General features: G+C 37.4%; 1 protein-coding gene, 1 long non-coding RNA gene and 1 pseudogene across 2 annotated transcripts; 1 reads left to right on the top strand and 2 right to left on the bottom strand.

Moving 5' to 3' along the window:
* The first annotated feature begins 476 nt into the window (after positions 1-476).
* On the top strand, positions 477-2,252 carry LOC112167584 (annotated as a pseudogene).
* A 2,283-nt stretch (positions 2,253-4,535) lies between these two features.
* Positions 4,536-4,993, bottom strand: LOC112188435. The gene is made up of 3 exons (XR_002931439.2): positions 4,948-4,993; positions 4,755-4,829; positions 4,536-4,682 (listed from the first exon to the last, which is right to left on the bottom strand). It is a non-coding gene; the product is annotated as an uncharacterized LOC112188435 (long non-coding RNA).
* A 15,678-nt stretch (positions 4,994-20,671) lies between these two features.
* LOC112173615 (cucumber peeling cupredoxin) lies at positions 20,672-21,811 on the bottom strand. Its single transcript, XM_024311301.2, has 2 exons — positions 21,453-21,811; positions 20,672-21,285 (listed from the first exon to the last, which is right to left on the bottom strand). Exons 1-2 carry the CDS (start codon positions 21,688-21,690, stop codon positions 20,894-20,896), a joined length of 630 nt encoding a protein of 209 aa, XP_024167069.1. The 5' UTR covers positions 21,691-21,811; the 3' UTR covers positions 20,672-20,893.
* Positions 21,812-22,488: the final 677 nt, after the last annotated feature.

Here is a 22,488-nt window from a genome sequence, read left to right as displayed (position 1 = left end):
AAAATGAAATCAAATTTGGTAATTAGGTGTTACTACCCCGAATGTGTTTGTATGTGTACAGAAGAGAGAGAGAGAGAGAGAGAGAGAGAGAGAGAGAGAGATAGTACCTTGAACTTGGCAGGATAACCAAGTTTCTGAATGATCGAGCGTACTGAGGAACAGAGATAATGTGTTATGGTGGATCGAATTTTATGGGTGAATAGATGTATAATTGTAACAAAAAATCTTCTGGCTAAATCATGACAAAGATGAGAGTTTTCAGTTACTTAACCATTAAATTTACAGATTTTAACTGCTAGAAAATATCCCAGAGTGATAAAGAGTAAATTTGACAATTTTTATCCTCACCCCACTATAAATAACCCCTCTTATTTTCCACGTGTTCAACCACGATTGTCTGAAGGCTACGACGTCGTTTATCGTCACTGACATGTCTCAAAGTTGACCATGAAGGTCGGCGCTCAATTTCGTCAAACATGTCTATTGGGTCGTTGTTCAGCTCCCCTCAATTTACTGTTAAAATCTCCCCGGTAACCGACAGCAGACCAAACCCTAACCCGAGCCTCAACTTCTCGAATTTGCAGAGAGGCCCCTCCAGAACTAGAGTTTTAAGCATCGGGACCCGGAATGGAGGATTAGGACAAACTAATCCCCATGGAGTTAGCGACAGAGACAGCGTCGTCATCGTCGACCATGGCTCGCGCCGTAAGCTTCTAGAAGATGATTGAGATTCTGGGTTTGCATTTAACAGTTGAAACTTGAAAGGCAGTTCCTTTTTTACTGTGGTCTAGTAAAGTTTGTAGCTTTTTATTTTTTTATCTGAGGTTATGATTATGGTTGAATTACAGATGAGTTTGTGGACATGTTTAGGGAGAGAACTGGGTATGCTATAGTGGAGCCTGCTCATATGGTAAGATTGGATTTTTTTACTTTTGGGTTAATAATTTTTTTTCACATTGGATTTGAATTTTTGTAAACATTGCAAGTACATAATCTGGTCATATGGTAAGATTGGATTTTTTTACTTTTGGGTTAATAATTTTTTTCACATTGGATTTGAATTTTTGTAAACATTGCAAGTACTGAAGTACATAATGGATTTCTTGATTGCTTATAGAAATGTGAGTGAAATAGTGATTCTATCTGTAAATGTTGTGTGATTAGGAGTTGGCAGAACCTTCAATTCAAGACGCATTCAATTCGTGTGTTGAACAAGGTGCCAATCGTGTTATTGTGATCCCCTTTTTCCTCTTACCAGGAAGACATTGGAAGCAGGTACGTGGTTGGCTGCAGTTGAATTCCGCTTTTGGTTGTCTCTATGAATATTTTAAGATATAATGGGAGAATGAATAATAAGACTACTTATTTCGCAGGACATACCATCTCTAACAGCTGAAGCTGCGAGCATCCTGGTCTGTCATATATGGTGACCGCGCCGCTTGGTCTCCACCCGCTACTTGTGGTATGTCTATGGAATTTCCTTATTTTTTCTTTTTCCTGAATCATTCATTGTCGCATAAATGTCTATAGCTTTGCTTGAAGTTCTATTGATGATTAAATTAGTTAACTGGGATAGGATCAGACACACATATAACACTTGTGTAGGATCAGACATTGTTGTCGCTCAATATTCTCTGAAGCGTTGCTTAGAGTTATATTTGCTGTTGCTCAAGTTGGATCCGACGCCAAATATCAATAGACTGCAGTCATTTTTTTTCCTTGTCCTAAACATTATCCATTGTCACAGAAGGTTCTAAGTTTTTGCTCTATTGGCACTTAACGAAGTTTACTTGACAGTAATGTATTTCTTCTGGTTTTAGAAACATATAGATATATACACACTCAAACACAAAGACATGTATATAGGTATAGGATCGCAAGTTCCCCACATAAGGGTGCTTGTGCCTAATATATTTATTTTCTCTTGCTCAAGTACTAATCAGTGAAGTAATAATGATCAAGATAATTGCGGATATTGGTTTCAAAGGCTACATTGTGCTTTCATTCTAAGATGATGAGGTCTCTGGTTGCAGGATGTTATGAATGACAGAATCAATCACTGCTTGAGCCATGTTGCTGGAGATGCAATTGAGTGTGTTGTTTGTGTTGGAACAGGCAAATACCAGCTCCATTGATTCATGCAAGTTCATACCAAAACGGTATGGGGTAAGGCACCATTTCACTTTCAAAACCAAGTGATCTTGCAACTTGGATAGCCATATATAGAAAGCATCCAGCACCTGTTGTGAACCACGATTCATGCAGCCAACTCAAATAGTTGGGAAGGATTTGGCCGAAAAAGAAGCAACACTATTTATTCTGAATATTGTAGAATTGCCTGGGTTGTAACTGGATACTGATAGTCCGAATTGGACTTATGTGAATGGCACCTTTGGCATTGTTCTTAAATATTTCTACAATTGCAGTGAAGCCAACTACATAAAACTGTGTAGTTGGCATGAGATATAGACTTGTGGCCATCTTCAGTAAAGATTGAACTGAGGTGGTCTTTATCATCAACCTTCCATTTCAGTTGTTTACTGAAAGACTCAGCAGCCACCAAAGCGTTTAGAGGTCTTCCCCAGCATTCTCTAAATATGCCATACTCACCCTTTGGCAGAGGTTGCATCAAGATAACTGCGTTTAGGGAAAGGACGCCTCTTAGTTTTCTTCATTTCATAGTTCATGCTTTGTCCTTAACTTCATGACTTCCATTCACTGTGTTTGTATATGCTATGCGGCCTGGATTTTCTACTTTATAGGCGTGATATTTCCATTTTGCTGGTTTTACGTACTGTTCGACATGTAATCAATGGTCTAGCATCTAACATGGAATCTAAAAGGAGAACAGACCAAAAATGGATTGAGAAGAAGTGAAAAACAAACCGAAAGGACCAGAAAGGTAAATCTAGCGATGAGACAAGTAATGGGTAACCATCAGTACATTCCAGTGGCAAATCCTACTCATTTAAACCTATTAACCAGAAAGGTAAATCTAGCGATGAAACAAGTAATGGGTAACCATCAGTACATTCCAGTGGTAAATTCTACTCATTTAAACCTGTTAATCTAGTTAGCTTATAAAATCGACTCTGAACTCTAATCCGATTATTCCAGAGGAGCAAAAGGGTTTAGAAGCTTGAGAAGACTGTGAGCAACATATACACTAAGAATTAGGGTTGTTTTATCTTTAACGTTGTGTCAATCACAATGTCCAAATGGTGGCCACGTGTAGCAACCTAGCAGCCTTTGAAGGCATGAGCGTGCATATTTTGGCACTACATAAATTTTGGCCAAGGACACTACATTTTACAGCTTTGCCGCTTGCATTTCAATGGATATCAAGGAGAAGGAGAAGAAAGCCATGCAGTCCTTGGACACCAAGTTGGCCAAGAAGGAAATCCGGAACAACAACAATAGTACACAGGAGAACATGGAAGAGAAAGATGGGGATACGAAGACGGTGAGAGAGAAGCATAAAGTTAAACCAAAAGGACTTCCTCATGAACAAGTTCCACAGCCTGGAGATTTCTCCACCGCAGCCCTCGAGCAACTCTGAATGGTGGAGAAGCCATCGAGCAACTGTACTTCGACCTGGTGAATATCTAAGTTACTCTACTCACTGTAGCATATGTAAAGAAGTGAAACTAGGGTGAAAATGATGTTCTTTTGAATATGCACTTGTCTACCAAATCTGGAGTATTACATATAAGCTGTTGTCTGTTGTATCCTTGTATCAAATATCAATGAATATTACACAAGTGGAAGATGATAGTGAAAAATGATCTTCAATGCAAAATTCGGTTTTAGGTATTTACGGTATGAAACTATATATGTCTCTAGTGTTGCAAAAGAAGGATTGAAGGTGCAGCGGAAGCATTAAGAATTAAACTGTACTTCAATCAAGCCAAAGCATTTGTTTGAGCTCTAATCAATTTTTCCTAGACCCCATCCTTCTTGAGGAGTTCTGCATGCTCACCCATCTGCATAAATCAATGGTAGTCAGATTAAGTGTATATCCAGGAATCTTTCTTAATATAAAAGCGAAATTACTCAAACAATTAAGTAGCAGCTGATCTCAGTGACTCGGCGTCCGTCCATTACGATGGTTCTGTCAGCAGCTTCTATGGTTGAAAGCCTGTAGATGAATACACATCATACTGATGCAGAACTTCTCGCAGAAAGAGAAGAAGAAAAAAGTACTAGTTCTATGTTCACCTATGTGCAATTAATGACAATGGAGGTTCTTCTTGCTTTAACATCATTCCTCATTGCATGAAGAAGCCCCTGGAGATGAAATCATAGCATGAACAGCATCAGAACTAACTATATAGTTTTCTCGTCCTTACTTTGTGGAATAAAATGGGAAGATTCTTCTAGTTTTGAATGAACATGCCTTAATGTGATGTTCGGCTTCAGAGTCTAAGGCACTGGTAGCTTCATCAAGGATTAATATAGCTGGGTCTCTAAGAATGGCACTAGCAATCGCAATCCACTGCTTTTGTCCACCGCCAAGTAAGTTATCATCGACTAGGGTATCATATCCGTCAGGAAGAGATGAGATGAAGTTATGAGCATAAGCTAGCTTTGCAGCCGATTTTATATCTTCCTCCTTAATATCATCGGAGCAACCATATTTAATGTTTGACTTGATGGTCATGTGAAATAGATTTGGTTCCTGTCTGAAATGTAAAGTTAGGTCACAAACTTATGGTGTACCCAAAAAAAAAGTGTTACAGTTTCTGCATTCTAACCTGCAACACAAATCCAACTTTCCCTCTCAGCCACCTGATATCCAACTCTCTGATAGGGATACCATCAATATTAATCTGCAAATAGAATGAGCTTACAAATTATGACAGTCTAAGATAGTAAAATGCAATTATGGAAAATGATAGAGACTATGCAAGGAATTTACTTTTAGTGAAGGAAAACTCAGACGCTTACCTGACCATTTATTGGTTCATAAAGACGAAGCAAGATCGAGATTGACTAATGTGCTTTTTCCACTACCACTCAGACCAACCTTCACAAAATTAAGATGCAAGTCAGTCCTCAAGTTTTCCCCTCTAATAGGGATGGCGATGTAAAAGAAAACATATATCTTAAAATTGCAACCACTTCATTTGCTTGTATGGAAATACTTATGCCCTCTAGAATGGCAACCTGTTCAAAGTTTAAGAGATGTTAAGAACAAGGATATGTGACAAACCAATACTTGGAATTTAGCCGGTGATATTTTAATTGGAAAAACTTGGTTCAAAAAGCACATACTTTTTCCCTAGAAAAATAGTGAAAAGAAACGTTTACGAACTGAATATGTCCCATTACCCTCTGCAACTTCACACCTGAATGTATATGGGAAATCCATTTAATCATAAATGTATTGAAAACAAAAGATCTGAGTCTATGAATAAACATATGTAAAATGCGCAAATGCTTGTATCAAGCATATATATATTTTGGTGGTGGATTTCTGAGTCTCTAATGCTTTCTCCATCTTATTTTCAAACCCTAAAAATTTCATTTTTGTTTTCTTTATTTTCCTTGTTTTTACGTTGAAACTTCAAAATCCCAACTCAGTTTCAGGATAGGATTGCACGGCGCTCTGTAAGAATCATTATGGACTTGTCACACATTAACATAAAGTAAATTGATAATTAGCTTAATGTCAAAACTAGTTTAACATGGACACAAACTATAACCCAATACTTGTAGCTTAATGAAATAGCGTATCAATTCATTAAGTATAGTAATCCAATTCTTAGTCTGCAAGAAAGACTACAATATTGAAGTGTTACATTAAGAATCTAACTAGGAGACCTAATCCGATATGAACTGCTTTGATGGAAACCTTCTTGAAGTTTAAGTCACCTATATAAATAGATGAATTGGTCCTTGTTGCCACCAAGACAATTTGCATAAGTTCTGTCCGTTGAGAAGCAAGGTTGGTAAGTAACAGAAGGCCATATTCAAGAGTGATCGTGTTTGCAGCTGCAGAAGATGGTCCATGCCAGTGATTGCTGAAGGTAAGGCCTTGATCCTTGTGTGATTGTTGTTGAGTTTATATGCATATGATTGTGAGCATGATTGTATGGTTTTACACGCTCTTCTATCCCCCTCTCTATTCCGCCATATTTCTTTAGCTTGCATCCCTAACCATTTTTCACTCCCAAATAATTCACCAATATTTCTCTAGCTTTTGGCACATTTTGTGTCATTTTCAAAGTATAAGAAATATTTTTGGTAAAAAAAAAAAAAAGGATGCGAAGAGATTTAAAGGAGGTTGTAATGATTGATTTATTTCAACTTTTGTATGGAAAGTGTAACTTTTTCTTTTTTAAATGTAAATTGAATTTCTAGACGGTTTTCTTTTACACAACATTTACTATGACAATATTCCTATAGGGTTAAGTGTAAATTGAACTTTGAATACAGTTGAGTGAAAGTTTGAGTATTTGAGCCATTTCTTTGCTGCCCTATTTTGAGAGAAGCATTAGCAAACTAGTTGGAAGAAACAATGGTGAGAAGAGTATGCACATCTCTTCCATTTCATGATGGTAGTGTTGAGGAGGAGAACGAGCCTACCTTCTTCAAGATCATAAAGCCTGGATTCAACACCGAGCATTTGAGAATCTCACACCCGCATTTCAGAAGTATGTATTACTCACTAAGAGGGCAACCTTGAAATTGGACAATTCATTATATACTTCCTGGACTGTTAAAGTAAAACAGGAAGGGACATATATTTAAAGGATGGGTGGTAGGAGTTTTTAAGAGATAACACTTAGGTGATTCCGAGTTTCTTAGTGTTTAGGTATGACAAAATATGCGTTTCGTCATTAATATTTTTGAAAAGATTTGTGTTGAGAGAGTGAATATTGCCAACCTGAAAAGTCAGAACACATGAAGCATCCACCTTCCCAGAAAATGCTAAAAGTCATTTGGCAAGACCACTACAGCTGCAGGTGATCATCAATATGACTTGGCTGCAGAAGCTGCTCAGGTGCTTAAATCTAAAATCATTCACCTTCCAAGTTATTCAGCTGTTGTAGCTTTCATAGATAAATTTCCTTACTTTGCAAAAGTTCTTCCAGGATCAAAGATGGTGGCAATAACCACACACTTCTATACAGAGATATTTTCTTCAAGAAAATATGATGAACTTTTTCTAGTGACTTCAAAGGGAAAATTCATAGTGACGCTTCTCCCATGCACTGATACAATGATGTTGTCTGGAGGGTGGTCTGCCTTTAGAAATGATAACCAACTCCAGGCTGATGATATTTGCATCTTTGAGCTTGTGACAGAAAATACTATAGTGGTTTGGTTCACATTTTTCGAAACTGATTAGCTTTAAGCTACTGTAAACAGAATAATTTAAGTTGTAAGCATTAAGGATTTCTTTCTTATTTGACTGAGACATGTCAGTAGTATAGCTCCGGCTTTAAGAAGTATTGTATTTAGAAGTATGCATTATGCAGTATCAATAGTTGAATATAGGGGTGGGCAAGTTGCTGTTCGGCTCAGTTTCATGTCCAAACCACAACCAAACCACTTCTTTCAGTTTCGCTATATTCCAAACCACAAATGCATTTCAAAAGACTGAACTGCTTATTTAGGTTACACCATTTGTCGGTGCGGTGTGGTCCAGTTTCGATGTGGAACAGTTTATTTATTTCAATTAGTAAAACGACAAATTTACACAAATTTGCATAAGCATACATAGCAATGTATATACTGCTGTAATTGCAAATGTTACACAAACTTGAACAAAGTCTCAAACATAGCTACTCATATATTGCAAATGTTACATAAATTTTCATAAACATACCAACAACTACACAACAAACCTTAACAAAGCTTCAAATATAGAACTTAAGTGGGGTTCGATAGAGGGAGTGGATAGAGTGGAAGGAAGTTTGCAGACTTAAATCGTTTCAGTGTGTTGCATGTAGAAGAAGATATTAATAAATTATTAGGATCTATTTGTCCCAAAGTTTTCTTTGGCCTGCATCAGTGCATCCCCAACCATTTTTTGCTCCCAAAACACTTCACCAATATTTCTCTAGCTTTTGGCACATTTTGTGTCATTTTCAAAGTATAAGAGATATTTTTATTTTAAAAAAAGGATGCGAAGAGATTTAAAGGATGTTTTAATGATTGATTGAGTTCAACTTTTTTATGGAAAGTGTAATTTTTTTTTTTAAAATGTAAATTGAACTTCTTGGTGGTTTTTTTAGACAAAATCGACTATGAAAATATTCCAATAAGGTTTAGTGTAAATTGAACTTTGAATACAGTTGAGTGAAAGTTTGAGTATTTGAGCCATTTCTTTACTGCCCCATTTCAGAGAAGCATTAGCTAGCTAGTTGGAAGAAACAATGGTGAGAAGAGCATGCACATCTCTTCCATTTCATGATGGTAGTGTTGAGGAGGAGAACAAGCCTACCTTCTTCAAGATCATAAAACCTGGATTCAACACTGAGCATTTAAGAATCCTATACCCGCATTTCAGGTGCATGTATTACTCACTAAGAGGGCAACCTTGAAATTGAACAATTCACTAGATACTTCCTGGACTGTTAAAGTAAAACAGGAAGGGACATATATTTGAAGGATGGGTGGTAGGATTTTTTAAGAGATAACATTGTAGGTGATTCCAATTTCTTAGTGTTTAGGTATAACAAAAATATGTGTTTCGTCATTAATATTTTTGAAAAGAATTGTGTCGAGAGAGTGAATATCGCCGACCTCAGAAGTCTAAACACATGAAGCATCCACCTTCCCAGAAAATGCTAAAAGTCATTTGGCAAGACCACTACAGCTGCAGGTGATCATCAATATGACTTGGCTGCGGAAGCTGCTCATGTGCTTAAATCAAAAGGCTTTCACCTTCCAAGTTATGCAGCTGTTGTAGCTTTCAAATCCAAATTTCCTCACTTTGCAAAAGTTCTTCCAGGATCAAAGATAGTGGCAATGCCCACACACTTCTATACAGATATATTTTCCTCAAGCAAATATGATGAACTTTTCCTGGTGACTTCAAAGGGAAAATTCATAGTGATGCTTGTCTCATGCACTGATACAATGATGTTGTCTGGAGGGTGGTCTGCCTTTAGAAATGATAACCAACTCCAGGCTGATGATATTTGCATCTTTGAGCTTGTAAAAGAAAATACCATGGTGGTTCACATTTTTCGAAACCGATTAGCTTTAAGCTACTGTAAAGCTACTGTAAACAGAATAATTTAAGTTGTAAGATTAAGGATTTCTTTCTCACTTGACTGAGACATGTCAGTAGTATAGCTCTGGCTTTAAGAAGTATTGTATTTAAAAGTATGCATTATGCAGTATCAATAGTTGAATATAGGGGTGGGCAAGTTGTTGTTAAGCTTTGTTTCATGTCCAAACCACTTCTTTCAGTTTCGTTATATTCCAAACCGCAACGGCATTTCAAAAGACTAAACCGCTTATTTCAGTTACACCATTTGTCAGTGTGGTGTGGTGCAGTTTCGATATGGAACGATTTATTTATTTCAATTAGTAAAAAGACAAATTTACACAAATTTGCATAAGCATACATAGCAATGTATATACTGCTGCAATTGCAAATGTAACACAAACCTGAACAAAGTCTCAAATATAGAACTTAAGTGCAGATCGATAGAGGGTGTGGATAGAGTGGAGGGAAGTTTGCAGACTTAAATCGTTTCAGTGTGTTGCATGTAGAAGAAGATATTAATAAATTATTAGGATCCATTTGTCCCAAAGTTTTCTTTAGCCTGCATCAGTGCATCCCCAACCATTTTTTGCTCCCACATACTTCACCAATATTTCTCTAGTTTTTGGCACATTTTGTATCATTTTCAAAGTATAAGAGATATTTTTGGTAAAAAAAAAAAAAAGGATTCGAAGAGATTTAAAGGAGGTTTTAATGATTGATTTAGTTCAACTTTTTTATGGAAAGTGTAACTTTTTAAAAAAAAAAATGTAAATTGAACTTCTAGGCAGTTTTTTTACACAACATGACTATGAAAATATTCCTATAGGGTTTAGTGTAAGTTGAACTTTGAATACAATTGAGAGATAGTTTGAGTATTTGAGCCATTTTTTTGCTGCTCCATTTCAGAGAAGCATGAGTAATTTTATTTGCACATTTCAAACTATTTAATACACATCCCACATTTTTGTAAATTTTCAAATTCCTTTTAAAGCCCTTTTTCCCAACTTAACCAAGAAAAAAAAATCTTCACCTATTCGACAACGAGATGCTTACAGATGACTAAACTATTCAAAGTATTTCTTCAGGAATTGCTTATGTATCTCTCAAACCAATTCAAATACATCACAGCTTAGCAATTTTGCCTCATATATCATCCATAACAATTATGCACATCAGAGAAGAAAAGAAAAAAAATAAAAAACCGTTCTGCACAATTTGAAACACTGCCCATTTTTTGTCTTCAATTGTGAATTTGTGATGAGTCACTGATGACTACATATATTGATTAGATTTACTAATCAATATATAAGTGAGTGATTTAGTTGATGCTGGATGTGGTACAAAATAGAGAATGGTGGAGAGAAAACAAATGGTCGGGTCAGAGACTGTAGAGAAAAGAAAGAGGAGGAAAAGAGAAGAAAGAGGAGGAAAAGAGAGGGAGGGTAAAAGAGGAAAATTTAGGGAAAAGTTGGCCAAAAATTTTTGAGAGGTGTGTATTAAGAAGTTGGGGATGTGTTAATAAAATTTCTCATAAGCATTAGCTAGCTAGTTGGAAGAAACAATGGTGAGAAGAGCATGCACATCTCTTCCATTTCATGATGGTAGTGTACACTAAGCAAGTAAGCATGCACATCTCTTCCATTCCATTTCATGTTGAGGAGGAGAACAAGCCTACCTTCTTCAAGATCATAAAACCTGGATTCAACACTGAGCATTTAAGAATCCCACACCCGCATTTCTGAAGCATGTATTACTCATTAAGAGGGCAACCTTGAAATTGAACAATTCATTAGATACTTCCTGGACTATTAAAGTAAAATAGGAAGGGACATATATTTGAAGGATGGGTGGTAGGAGTTTTTAAGAAATAACACTCTAGGTGATTCCGAGTTCTTAGTGTTTAAGTATGACAAAAATATGCATTTCATCATTAATATTTTTGACAAGAATCGTGTCGAGAGAATGAATATCGCCGACTTAGAACACTAGAAGCATCCACATTTCCAGACTATGCTAAAAGGCCTTTGACATGACCGCCTACAGCTGTTGGTGATCACCGATATGACTTGGTTGCGGAAACTGCTCATGTGCTTAAATCTAAAGGCGTTCACCTTCTAAGTTATGCAACTGCTGCAACTTTCAAATTTATATTTCCCTACTTTGCAAAAGTTTTTCCATGATTGGAGACGGTGGCAATGCCCACACACTTCTAAACTGAGATATTTTCTTCAAGCAAATATGATGAACTTTTCTTGGTGACTTCAAAGGGAAAATTCATAGCGACGCTTCTCCCATGCACTGATACAGTGATGTTGTTTGGAGGGTGATCTGCCTTTAGAAATGATAAACAACTCCAGGCTGATGATATTTGCATCTTTGAGCTTGTGAAAGAAAACACAATGGTGGCTCACATTTTTTTGAAACTGATTAGCTTTAAGCTACTGTAAATAGAATAATTTAATTTGTAAGCATTAAGGACTTCTTTCTTATTTGACTGAGACATGTCAGTAGTATAGCTCTGGCTTTAAGAAGTATTGTACTTAGGAGTATGCATTATGCAGTATCAATAGTTGAATATAGGGGTGGGCACGGTATGGTTCAGTAGTATTGTATTTGGGTCCAAACCACAACCAAACCGCTTCTTTCGGTTTCACTATATTCCAAATCGCAACCGTATTTCAAAAGGCTGAACCGCCTATTTCGGTAACACAATTTTTCGGTGCGGAAAAGTGCTGTTTTGGTGTGGAACGATTTATTTATTGCGATTAGTAGAAAGACAAATGTTACACAAATCTACATAAACATACATAGCAACTTATATACTAATGCAATTGCAAATGTTCCACAAACTTGGTCTTAAACATAGCAATTCATATATTGAAAATGTTACACAATTGCATAAACATACCAGCAACTACATAGCAAACCTTAACAAAGTCTCAAAAATAGAACTTTTTTTTTTTTTTTTTTGAAATGCTCAAATATAGAACTTATATATTATAAATGTTACAAAATCTGCATAAACATACCAACAAGAGAGTAAGAGACTAGGGTTACTCCACAAATAAATATATATATATATATATGTATAATTAAAATAGATTCAGTTAAAATTGGGATGTTTATAACTTGGAACCGCAACCAAACCGCTTTTATGCGGTTTGGTACTGTGTGAAAAAAAAAAAAAAAAAAAAAAAAAACAGTTCCATTTCGGTCGGTTACCCTTTTTTTCGGTGCGATTCGGACGGTTACTGCATTTTTGGTACAAACCGCCACCCCTAAATAGTCATTGCTTCAAAATGGTGGCAACGTCTAAATGAAGAGTCGATTGAGTTCACACTTCCACATATTATTTAGAAATTATTGGTATATGTTTGTCCATTAAAACAAAATATTTTAATCAAATTAACATCACTCTGAAAACTCTTTGGTTTTTGATTAATATAATTAAATAATACGACCTAGATATGGCGAATCAAAATCATACAAAAATAAAAAATTAGTAAGGCTTCTCCAATATTTCACGAGAAAATATAATTATATTTCGATGACGTGACTCTGCAAGCCAAAAATATTCTCAAATTCAAAACAAATAGGTGAGAAATAATCGATAACTATAATTCCATTGAAAATCTCATCTCCGATAATGTTTATGAATCTCAAAATCGACGAATAAAAATATAATCTTAAATTCCGGAAATCACTTCGGAAAATAATTCATCGAAAATCACATAAATCATAAGTTCAAGTAATAGTCATGTATCGGAGATAAACATCGAAAGCTCAATATCCAAAAATAGTATCACTAATCCATTTTACAAATCATAATCGAGATAAATCATAATTAATCTCCGAAAATCAATTCATATTCTTGAAAACGATTCATAAATTCAAATTCGAGCATAGCAATTTCATATTCGAAATTCATATGAAAAATAAATCAGTGTCAAAATTATAATCCAAAGCAAAATATTATGCTCGATAAATAAAACGATAAATAATTAAATCAATCAATCATCATCCCAGGAAAATAATTGCATGCATCATTATTTAAAACAAAAATCCACTCACAGTACTATTTTGGCGACCACGCATAAGGGCTCCTTCACTAAGTAATACGTCACCCTGTACAATTATAATCCTTAAACGAATAAATATAGGGTGGAAATTTATTCAAAAAATATATATATAGGGTGGAAATTTAATTTACGATAATTAAAATCGAATTCCTAAACGTCTCCTTCAATTCTCCTTGATAACCATCCAAACTTCACCAATAATTTATATTAATCGATTTACAAATTTTAAAATAAATTCGAGAGAAATCCGACGGTCGGATTCTCGTAAATCGATAACCAAAATTCTAAATTTTCAGAAATTCATAATCGATTCAAAGCTCCTCCATTCTTCACCAAACCTCATATATAACCTCTACAACAATTATAGGATTTTATAGGCTAAAAATTGAAATCAGAAAGCAGCCCTATGCGCGGCCACGTGCCGCCCACAGTGGCAGGGCTTGGGTTTCACGCGCCACGGGCACCACCTCCGATAGCCACCAAATTTTGACAGCAGTTTCGTCTCAACATTTCCAATAACTTTCTCAACTATGGAAAAGTAAGAAAATACATCTAAGTACAGTGAAATTTTCCAATTATGCTTTCTTCCTCCACGCTTCAATTCTCGGCAAAATATTTGGGGACGATGATCTACGTCTCAAGCCTCTTCTGATCGGCCAAGTTTTTCCGGTTTTTATGGCCGAAATCTGGAGAACTCGCATTGACCCATTTTGCTATAGTAAACTTCAAGGTCGTGGTTCCTCGTTTTCTGGCCACGGCACGGTGTTCCTCCACTACAGGTGAGTCTACGAAAGGGAGAGGAAGCGAATGGTGGCCACAGCTCTTCCCCAGGTTGCCGGACGACGGAGTTGTAGAGGTGATCCGAAGAGAGAGAGAGATCGCACGGGAGGAGAGAGAAAGAGAGAGGGAGTTACCGGGTGGGTAATTTTTCCTTACCTACCCATAGTAAAAATTGAAATTTATACCATCTACCCTCTACAGTAATTTTCGTATTTCAATTATAACTTTTGCATACGAACTCCGATTTTTACGAACCAAATATGCACGCGCTCGGTTTAACGTTATCTACGAGTTTGATGGAGAAAGTTTTCTCAAATTTTGACCCGAACAAAAAGTCATATTTTAGGGCCCCCTAAATAGTCAAAACGGAATCGAAAATTAAAATAACTCTCATTTACTGTTCGAAAGACCCGTAAATCTATATCGTTTACCGTCCGAAGGACCCGTAAATCTATAAATTTAGGTTTGGGTCGTAACATACATTTTAATATAACTAATAAATAAGTTAGACTACATAAGTAGGCATGCAAGGATTTTGTGCGATCCATATAATTGAAATCAGAAACTGATAAATTTGAGATTACCCATATATTTATAGTGTCTTTGTAGGTACCGTGTAAAATTATTAACCCGATCCGTCGTCATTTCGACATTGAACATAACGGTCAACCGCATTGTTGCTTCCAAGAACGAAGAGTCTTTTGTTGCTGCTATTTAACCCTCGTAACAGGGTCAGGTTTGAGCTGTTTTGACCAAGCAAGTTAGAGCAGTGTTGATATAATTGTGGTGACAGTATAATTTTCTACATACAAATAGTTTCATATAATTTTAGTTGAAAAATAGCTTAAAAAGAATATAGCATTCTGTACATTAATCAGTTTATCAAAGGGGTGGGAGTGTTCATGAAACTACCTCCTCATGTTCGAGTTCCTCATGGCCCTCCCTCATAAGCATAGCCATCCAGCATTGGTGACTTGGTCAATTTTTTTTAGTGGGTCTTGATTGCTTCTCCCATGTTCGCCAAACAAATCCTCATCCATGTGCTCCACAATGGTTGTTACAACGGTTCGACTCAACAGGTTATGAGTCTTATTGGCCTTTGAACTCACAATTCCCACAACCTCATAAACAATTTTCTCAATGCAATCACCATTCAATATTTCAAGCATCGCACGTTCTAAGTTAAATACATGTAATCTTAAATCCTCCACCTTGGGTTCCATGCAATCAACTATGTATGCCAACCTCCCAATTTCTGTTTCTAAACAAGCAACATCCAAATTAGCCGAATCCACCAAATGCAGTAATGTACCCCTCTTGGTCCTGACTTGGACTCTTCCAAATTCTTCTTATTATGCTCCTCCATCAATCCATCATGAAGCCTATCACCCTGTTCATAAATTCTGGTGAGACATTCTGGTAAAACTCTAATTCACTATCCAATGTTATGATGCGCAGGAACAAAAAATCATAGATGAATAACCTGCTAATGTTATTCTGGTCCTAAAAGCACAACCTTAAAGATCAAATGGCCCAGAATCCAGTAACCCAGACAATGGAATCCTTCACAATTCCGGTGACTGGAACTCACTCGAATATAATTTTCGCTAACTTGCGATTATTGCTGACGACTAAACCATTGACATCGGATCACACCATACCGAAAGGCTATCTTATGAGCGATAGCAAAGCCTAGAGAGGCGGTTTGCTTGAGTTGCTCAACCGCCCCTTAGCCCGGTGCTCATGATGAAGTAGCCGGAAAGGGGAGGTCCTGATTCAAGGACGAAGTCGACTTCAAGAAACAGGGGGAATCGGTAGAAGGCACCGAACCTGAGGTTTAATCAGCCTGATTCGATCTCTCGTTTGGGTTCTATGCTACTGTTGAGAAAAATTAGATTGATTAATTTTTTTCTTTTTTTTTTTCTTTGAGGTTATATCCATAGTATATCGCGTGCAAGGCGTGTGAGTGCAGTAAAATCAGTTTTACTGACCTAGACCTCTTTTTAGCCTAATCAATCCTAACAGCGCGTGTATTGCACGCACCGTTAAAGACCCCAAATGAGCACCCACCCAGGTGGGTGGAAGAATCTTCGTTGAATGGATTAGAAAAAAAAAAGTGTTGTAATATAAAAATTTTAAAAATTTAACGCACTTTAACGATTTGCAATTCTTAAAAAAATAAATTTATATGCACATGTTGTAGTACAATTTTTGACTTTTCGTTTTTTTTTTTTAACAATTTAAACCTTATAATATCTTAAAGATTTCATGATCATGGAATATCATGCCGCATTGCCAAGTAGTGGTCCTACATATTGGAATTGTGACATTTTAGCGGAGGTGAATACAGGGGGCCAAGCTTGGCTCTGGAGTGGCCTCGTCATTGTGGAGTGGCTGCTGCCAGACGAGAGGAGAGTATTTTTAAACGGTTAACCGTGTTATTAGGCAAAAGTGCGGCTAAATTTTCTTTACCCTTTGGTGGCAAAAACGGTGAAATTGGTTAGTGTTCTGGCTTGGGCCAGGTGGCTGGGGCGCAATTAAGGTGTGTTCCGTTAATCGGTTACGTAAGCGTTAGATTAATCCATGGCGTATGGAAATATGGCATCCAGTTTTGATCAGCGCTAGGGTCGTGATCAGTGGGATGCACTGGACAGGGTCAATGTCTTGTGACGAAGTCTTTATGTTTTTGGTGGTGGTTTTAGAATGGGTCGTTGTTCTGGCGGTGATTGCGGAGGTTTCAAGGCTGGCAATGGTGGAGGGTTGGTGGTAGGCTGGAATGATGGGTTAAATTAGAAAGCTGCTTAATAGTGATGTGATAGAGCAATTCAAATTTGGTGTGGGAGGAACTACGTAACTCGTACCATTCCGATGGTGGGGCTTCTTGGAGTCCCAGTGTCAACACCTCAAAGACGAGTTGTGGATCATGGCATTTTCCTCTCGTTTTAGTGTTTTACATTGGAGATTTTAGTTTTTTGTTTAGGCTAATAAGTCCCAGCTCAATTGAGCTAGGATTTGGTACTAAAGTAGTTACACAGTTTTTGATGACAAAAGTAGTTGCATAGTTATGGCATAACACTTGGAGTATCCATCATTAGTAACTTTATGGAAAGAGAAGATTAGTTTACGTTATAGTATGAGTTTGTTTGGAATCTGTAATTATGTTGTTTTATCGACACTCTTAGAATAATTTATTATTATTATTATTATTATTATTATTATTATTATTATTATAAATAAAAAAGATTATGATCATATATATACTTCGTCAAATAATTTTTTTTATCATTGCCAAATAAAAAGAAGAAGATATTTTTATGAATATTTTAGTATTTTTAGAGTCTTTTAATTTTTGCCAATGGTGGCATTTTAAAAGACTGGTGGTGTGGGAGGTGGCACTTGGAGTCGAGTGGACGGAACCAGGACGGGTTATTTCAGGTGAGGGAAGGCAGGGCATTGGCTGAGGTAAAGGTCAAGGCAGGTCTAGGTGCCCAGAGAGTCTTTAAGTGCCCAATTGTGGACCTAGGCCTTTTTTTGGTTGGGGTATTCAAGATGGGTCTTTGCTTGGGCTTTATCTTCTGTTTGGATTTGTATTTGACATCCAGGGGAATTTTTATGGGCTCATTTTCTAGCTGCACTTTGGAATTGGAATTTCAGCACATTAAGTAGAAGATTGCTCTTTATTCGACGTATTATTTTGTGTGGAGTAGGTAAGATAGGTCACACTACTGCCAGTTACCTTAATAGAAGATTATCATCTATTCGACGTAGGTAAGATAGGTCACACTACTGCCAGTTACCTTAATAGAAGATTATCATCTATTCGACGTATACTTTTACGTAGAAGTATGGTTGACCATACTATTGGTACTATTTAACATAGCCGGGGTCTCCCTGGTGCTTCATCAAATCCTTAATATCATTGTTATGTTTTATTTTCGATGCCTTGTGGCATCTAGTATTGTTTTTGTTATCTTTCATTTTAATGTAGTTTCTACATATACAAGTTGTAATCTTTTTTTTTTTTTTTTTTTGAGTGGAAGACGTCAATAGAACCAACACACACACCTATGCAGTGTATTCCAGCATAGCCAGACTAATCACTACACCGCAGACGCACGAACCATTGGGTGTTTTAACTAACCCAGGTCCCTCAAATTTGCTGGCCACGGGATGGAGCCGGGATTCGAACTCTAGACCTGGGGGTTCCAGACTAGGCAGCTCGACCAACACACCACACCACGTGGTTTGTAATCTTTTTTATTATTATTAATAAAGTGGTTGACTATTACTCTAAAAAAAAAAAAATTAGTTTTGATGTTTTCATCCAATTTCATTGTTAAGTTTGCCTTATGTTACTTTTGTCTCCTCCAAAACGATAAAAGATAATACATGCAATATTAAACCAATTTGGTTGGTGAGGTTCAAATCCATTTTTATATAAATTTTCTCATATTTGATGTTTTTTTTTTTTGAGAATACTCATATTTGATGTTAGGTGATTGTAAAATACAAATAATCTCAGTAAATCCTCAATTCTTAAAATTTATAAGATAAATTGTCAGATATAGAAAAGCTACGATAACATTGAATTATTTATTAATTTATTTTCTGTTGAATGAGAAGAATGCCTATAACAGGAGGGTCATGCCATGTCAATCATGTGGCTACTCAATTGATACCAAAAACAATACACTCATATATCTAAATATTGTCACTTTGACAAAGCTATTGTACCAAAGACGTTATCTTCAAAGAGGTACAATGAGTCTGCACAGAAGATTTTTAGTTAGGCAGTCGATTCCCTAGGTTCATCCCACCGTCCAATCAGAGTTCAACACGTGTGTAAGTTTATAACCAATAAGAATTTTTCTAGTATATTTTATAGACCAAAGCATTAACAATTTAGGCATATAGCTATATATATATATATATATATATATATATATATATATTTAGAGTATATGTGACACAACGATCCCACCTAATATTGTCGGAACTAGAGGTGGCAAACGGGCCACAAAGCACGAGCACGGCACGCTTAAAAGCGGCCCGGCACGGTCCAAGCCCGTTAGTGGCCCGGCACAATCCGAGCACGTTAGAATAACGGGTCAAGCTGGGCCTATGAATATTGACCCATTGGCCCGGCCCGGCCCGAGCCCGTAATGGGCCCGACACGGCCCGAGCACTACATATTGTGGGCCGGCCCGTTACAAACACAAAATTTCATTTTTTTAAAAAATATATATTAAAAAACTACAATGATGAGATTTGAATATGAGACATTTTTATCTAAAATCTCATGACAATTCCACCAATACTTTCTTTTATATTGTCAAAATAATGAAACAAAACATTATATCCTTGTTTTGACATAAGTATTTTTTCTAAATATTAAATATATGTTTATTAATAAAGACTAATCTCATAATAATACAACTATAGAATGAAGGAAATAATAATAAATACTAAATCTTCATTATATTAATAAAGATTAATCTCACAATAATATACTAAAAATAATATATTTTGAGTTTTCTTCTTCTTTCTTTCTTATAGTGAAATATAAAAAATTATTAGAAATCTAACCTTAAAAAGCTAAGATTAAGAAAAACGTTGTAGAACTTAATTTATTTTAATTTTCTAAATAATTAAATAAAATTAATTTGTATTTGTTCAAATTAAGATTTTAAAATCGTGTTTTATAGTGGGTAGGCACGAGCACGGCCCGTTATTGACCCGGCACGAGGCTCGGGCCATGGGCCGGACCGGGCTTAATGTTTAAGTAAATGGGCCGGCACAAGTCCGGCAGGATAATAAATGGGCCGGCCCAAGGACGGCACGAAGCACGACTAGGCCCGCTTAAAATGGGCTGGGCCGGCCCTTTTGCCACCTCTAGTCGAGACAAACATGGTCAACAAACATACCCTTCCTTCCTTGATTGTACCAATGGTCTTCAAATTCAGCCGAACAAATTATTCTGGACAACTATCCAACTGAACAGAAAGATTCTCATATGTATCTAATTTAAGTTTTGACGTAATTCAAAAATAATAAAAACAAATTCGAAGTAAAACCGGTACCCGGATCCTCTCCTGAGCAAAGCTCTCTGCTGAGCTACCTGAGCTTTGAAAGAGATGGTGACACGTGGATTTTATTGGATCCAATGCCTGTTGTAGGCCTTAGCTTTTCTTTTTCTATTTTTTTCCTCTCTCTCTCTCTCATTCCTTCTGCTCAGTCTACTCGAACATCGTTTTTCATCCTCTCCGACTCCGACGTTTCCAAAATCCTAGCCTCTGCCATCCGCTACATCCTCAAGTCTCTCCACATCGGTGGTTAAGCAATTGGATCCGTAGATCGACGGTGGTGGAGACTCTCTCAGTGGCGAACCGGTTCGACGCGACCGTTTTCACTCCGGTCATCTCGGTTCCAACGCAGCAAGCCAGCATGCTTTTGGCTCTGTTCGCCGGCGGAGATGGGTACAGAGTGGAAGAGAATGACAGGTTTTTGATGGTCTATAATATTGCCTGTCAATCTTTGTAAAACATACTGGAATGAAATGGGTACTGGGTATAAGAATAAGAACCCATTTGAAGTTCTCATATCCACATCTTGTTTTTATAGATTTTATTTGCTTACAAGTTTTCACATATGTGGGGATGAAGAAGAATAAGAGAGAAGGGAGGAGGTTAGCAACTTAGCATACAAACCAAAAGGAAGATTCACATAAGATGGCAGTAAATAAACAAGTCTGGGTAAATTACAAAGCGGCATCCAACAATAACCGAAATACCAATACATCCCAAACTCCTCACACATTGAGAACCAGCACAAACGCAACTAATAACCCTCCGCTCAAACTAGCGCCGCTTCTGAACCCACTACTCCCCGACGGCTCAGTTCCGACGACAGTTCCAGGCGGCGACTGCGCCAGTGGAGGCTGATTGAGAATCGGCGGCAAGCCGAGGCCGTGATTGACTTCGATCGCGAAGGCCATGCCTTGCTGGCACTGCTGGCCGTCGCCGCTGCCGGAGAAGTAGTAGTTGGCACCCTCGGTAACCAATGGCACCGCAATGGTCTTCTTCCCCGCAGTATCATCCCCCCAGACGAAAGTGGTCTCGTCCGACGTGTCGTCCGCTGTGCAGCTACGGTATGTCGTCGCGTTTTGGGTCTCAATCACCGTCTGGTTCTCAGTGTTGAAAACTTCAAAATAAAAGAAGAAAGATAAAAAAATCAACAAAATTTCGAAAATTAAGAAATTGAAAAAAAAAATAATAATAATAATAAGAAGCGAAATTGGGGAAAATGTGAAAGACCTAAATTGAGATTGTGAAAAGGGAAAAATGTAGAGCATTGAAGTATGAGCTTACCTAGATAGTCGCCGAGGTTGAAGGTCTGAGAAGCAGCCCAGGAGGAGTAATTAGTGAAGGAAGTGTTGGAGGTGGAGTTGAAGAACCACCCGATGGGCCCACCCACGGTGTGGTTAATGTACTTGGTGGCGGGAGGTGCCACCGGAGCCGGGGCCGGGGCAGCGGAAGTGGCGGCGATGGTGATGAGGAGGAGGAAGAGGATAATGGCCGTCAGATTGGCCATAGGTCTGGCCGCCATTTATCTCCAACTTTCTCCGATCTGATAGGTGCTCAAGTAAGGTTTGGGTTTGGGTTTTGTAGTGGTTTGAAAATGCCGAAATGGACGTGGGCAATAGTGGCTTTTGTTATTTTGTAAAGAGTAACATGGTTGTTGAGTGGGAACAGGAAAGGAAAGTGCGGTGCTTCCTTGTTATCTGGGACAGGTGGCCACTGGGAAGTCGCAGGTGCGACCGTGCGACCGTGTTTTTTTTTTCTTCTATTGTATCTGTTTGACCTTCTAGTGCTATGAACTGGATAAATATAGTGTAAACGGGTATTAGCGTTTTGATTCGGCTTTTGTTTTGACATTTAGAAGGTTTAATGTACATTTCTTTTTTTTTTTTTTTGGTTACAAGCGGGACCTAAAAGGCCCAAACGAAAACAAAGAAAAGGCTAAGAAGAAACAGTTCTCCTAGTTCTAGTTACAGTAGCAAGATCATCAAAAAAAGCTTGGGTAGCGTGGACAGGAGGATCCATAAAAGTGAGGAGGCCAGGCTCATGATCAATACTGCACTTAGCTAAAGCATCCGCGGTCATATTACACTCACGAAAGATGTGCATGAGATTGGCATTCTGCATAGTGGCCATGAAGTTGTTGCATCCAGCAATCAGTGATCCAAGAGGGTGAGTCGAAAGAAATTGCTGCTGCACTAACTGGACAAGAACAGCAGAGTCAGATTCAATTTCCAACTTAGAGATGTGCAGGCTAGAGGCTAGCTTCAAACCATAAAATAGACCCCAAGTTTCAGCCTCCAGAATCTCACCAACCCCTAAGTTG

Source organism: Rosa chinensis, chromosome 1, assembly GCF_002994745.2.
Source record: "Rosa chinensis cultivar Old Blush chromosome 1, RchiOBHm-V2, whole genome shotgun sequence".
Taxonomy (NCBI): domain Eukaryota; kingdom Viridiplantae; phylum Streptophyta; class Magnoliopsida; order Rosales; family Rosaceae; genus Rosa; species Rosa chinensis.
Note: the sequence above shows the minus strand (reverse complement) of the source record. Positions and strands in the feature narration are given on the sequence as shown.

Bases quoted from the DNA above. Each gene is read 5' to 3' on its own strand.
- LOC112173615 (XM_024311301.2), bottom strand. From the start codon at position 21,690: ATGGCGGCCAGACCTATGGCCAATCTGACGGCCATTATCCTCTTCCTC. The intron at 21,286-21,452 runs GTAAGCTCATAC...TTTATTTTGAAG, and splicing joins CAACCTCGGCGACTATCTAG to TTTTCAACACTGAGAACCAG.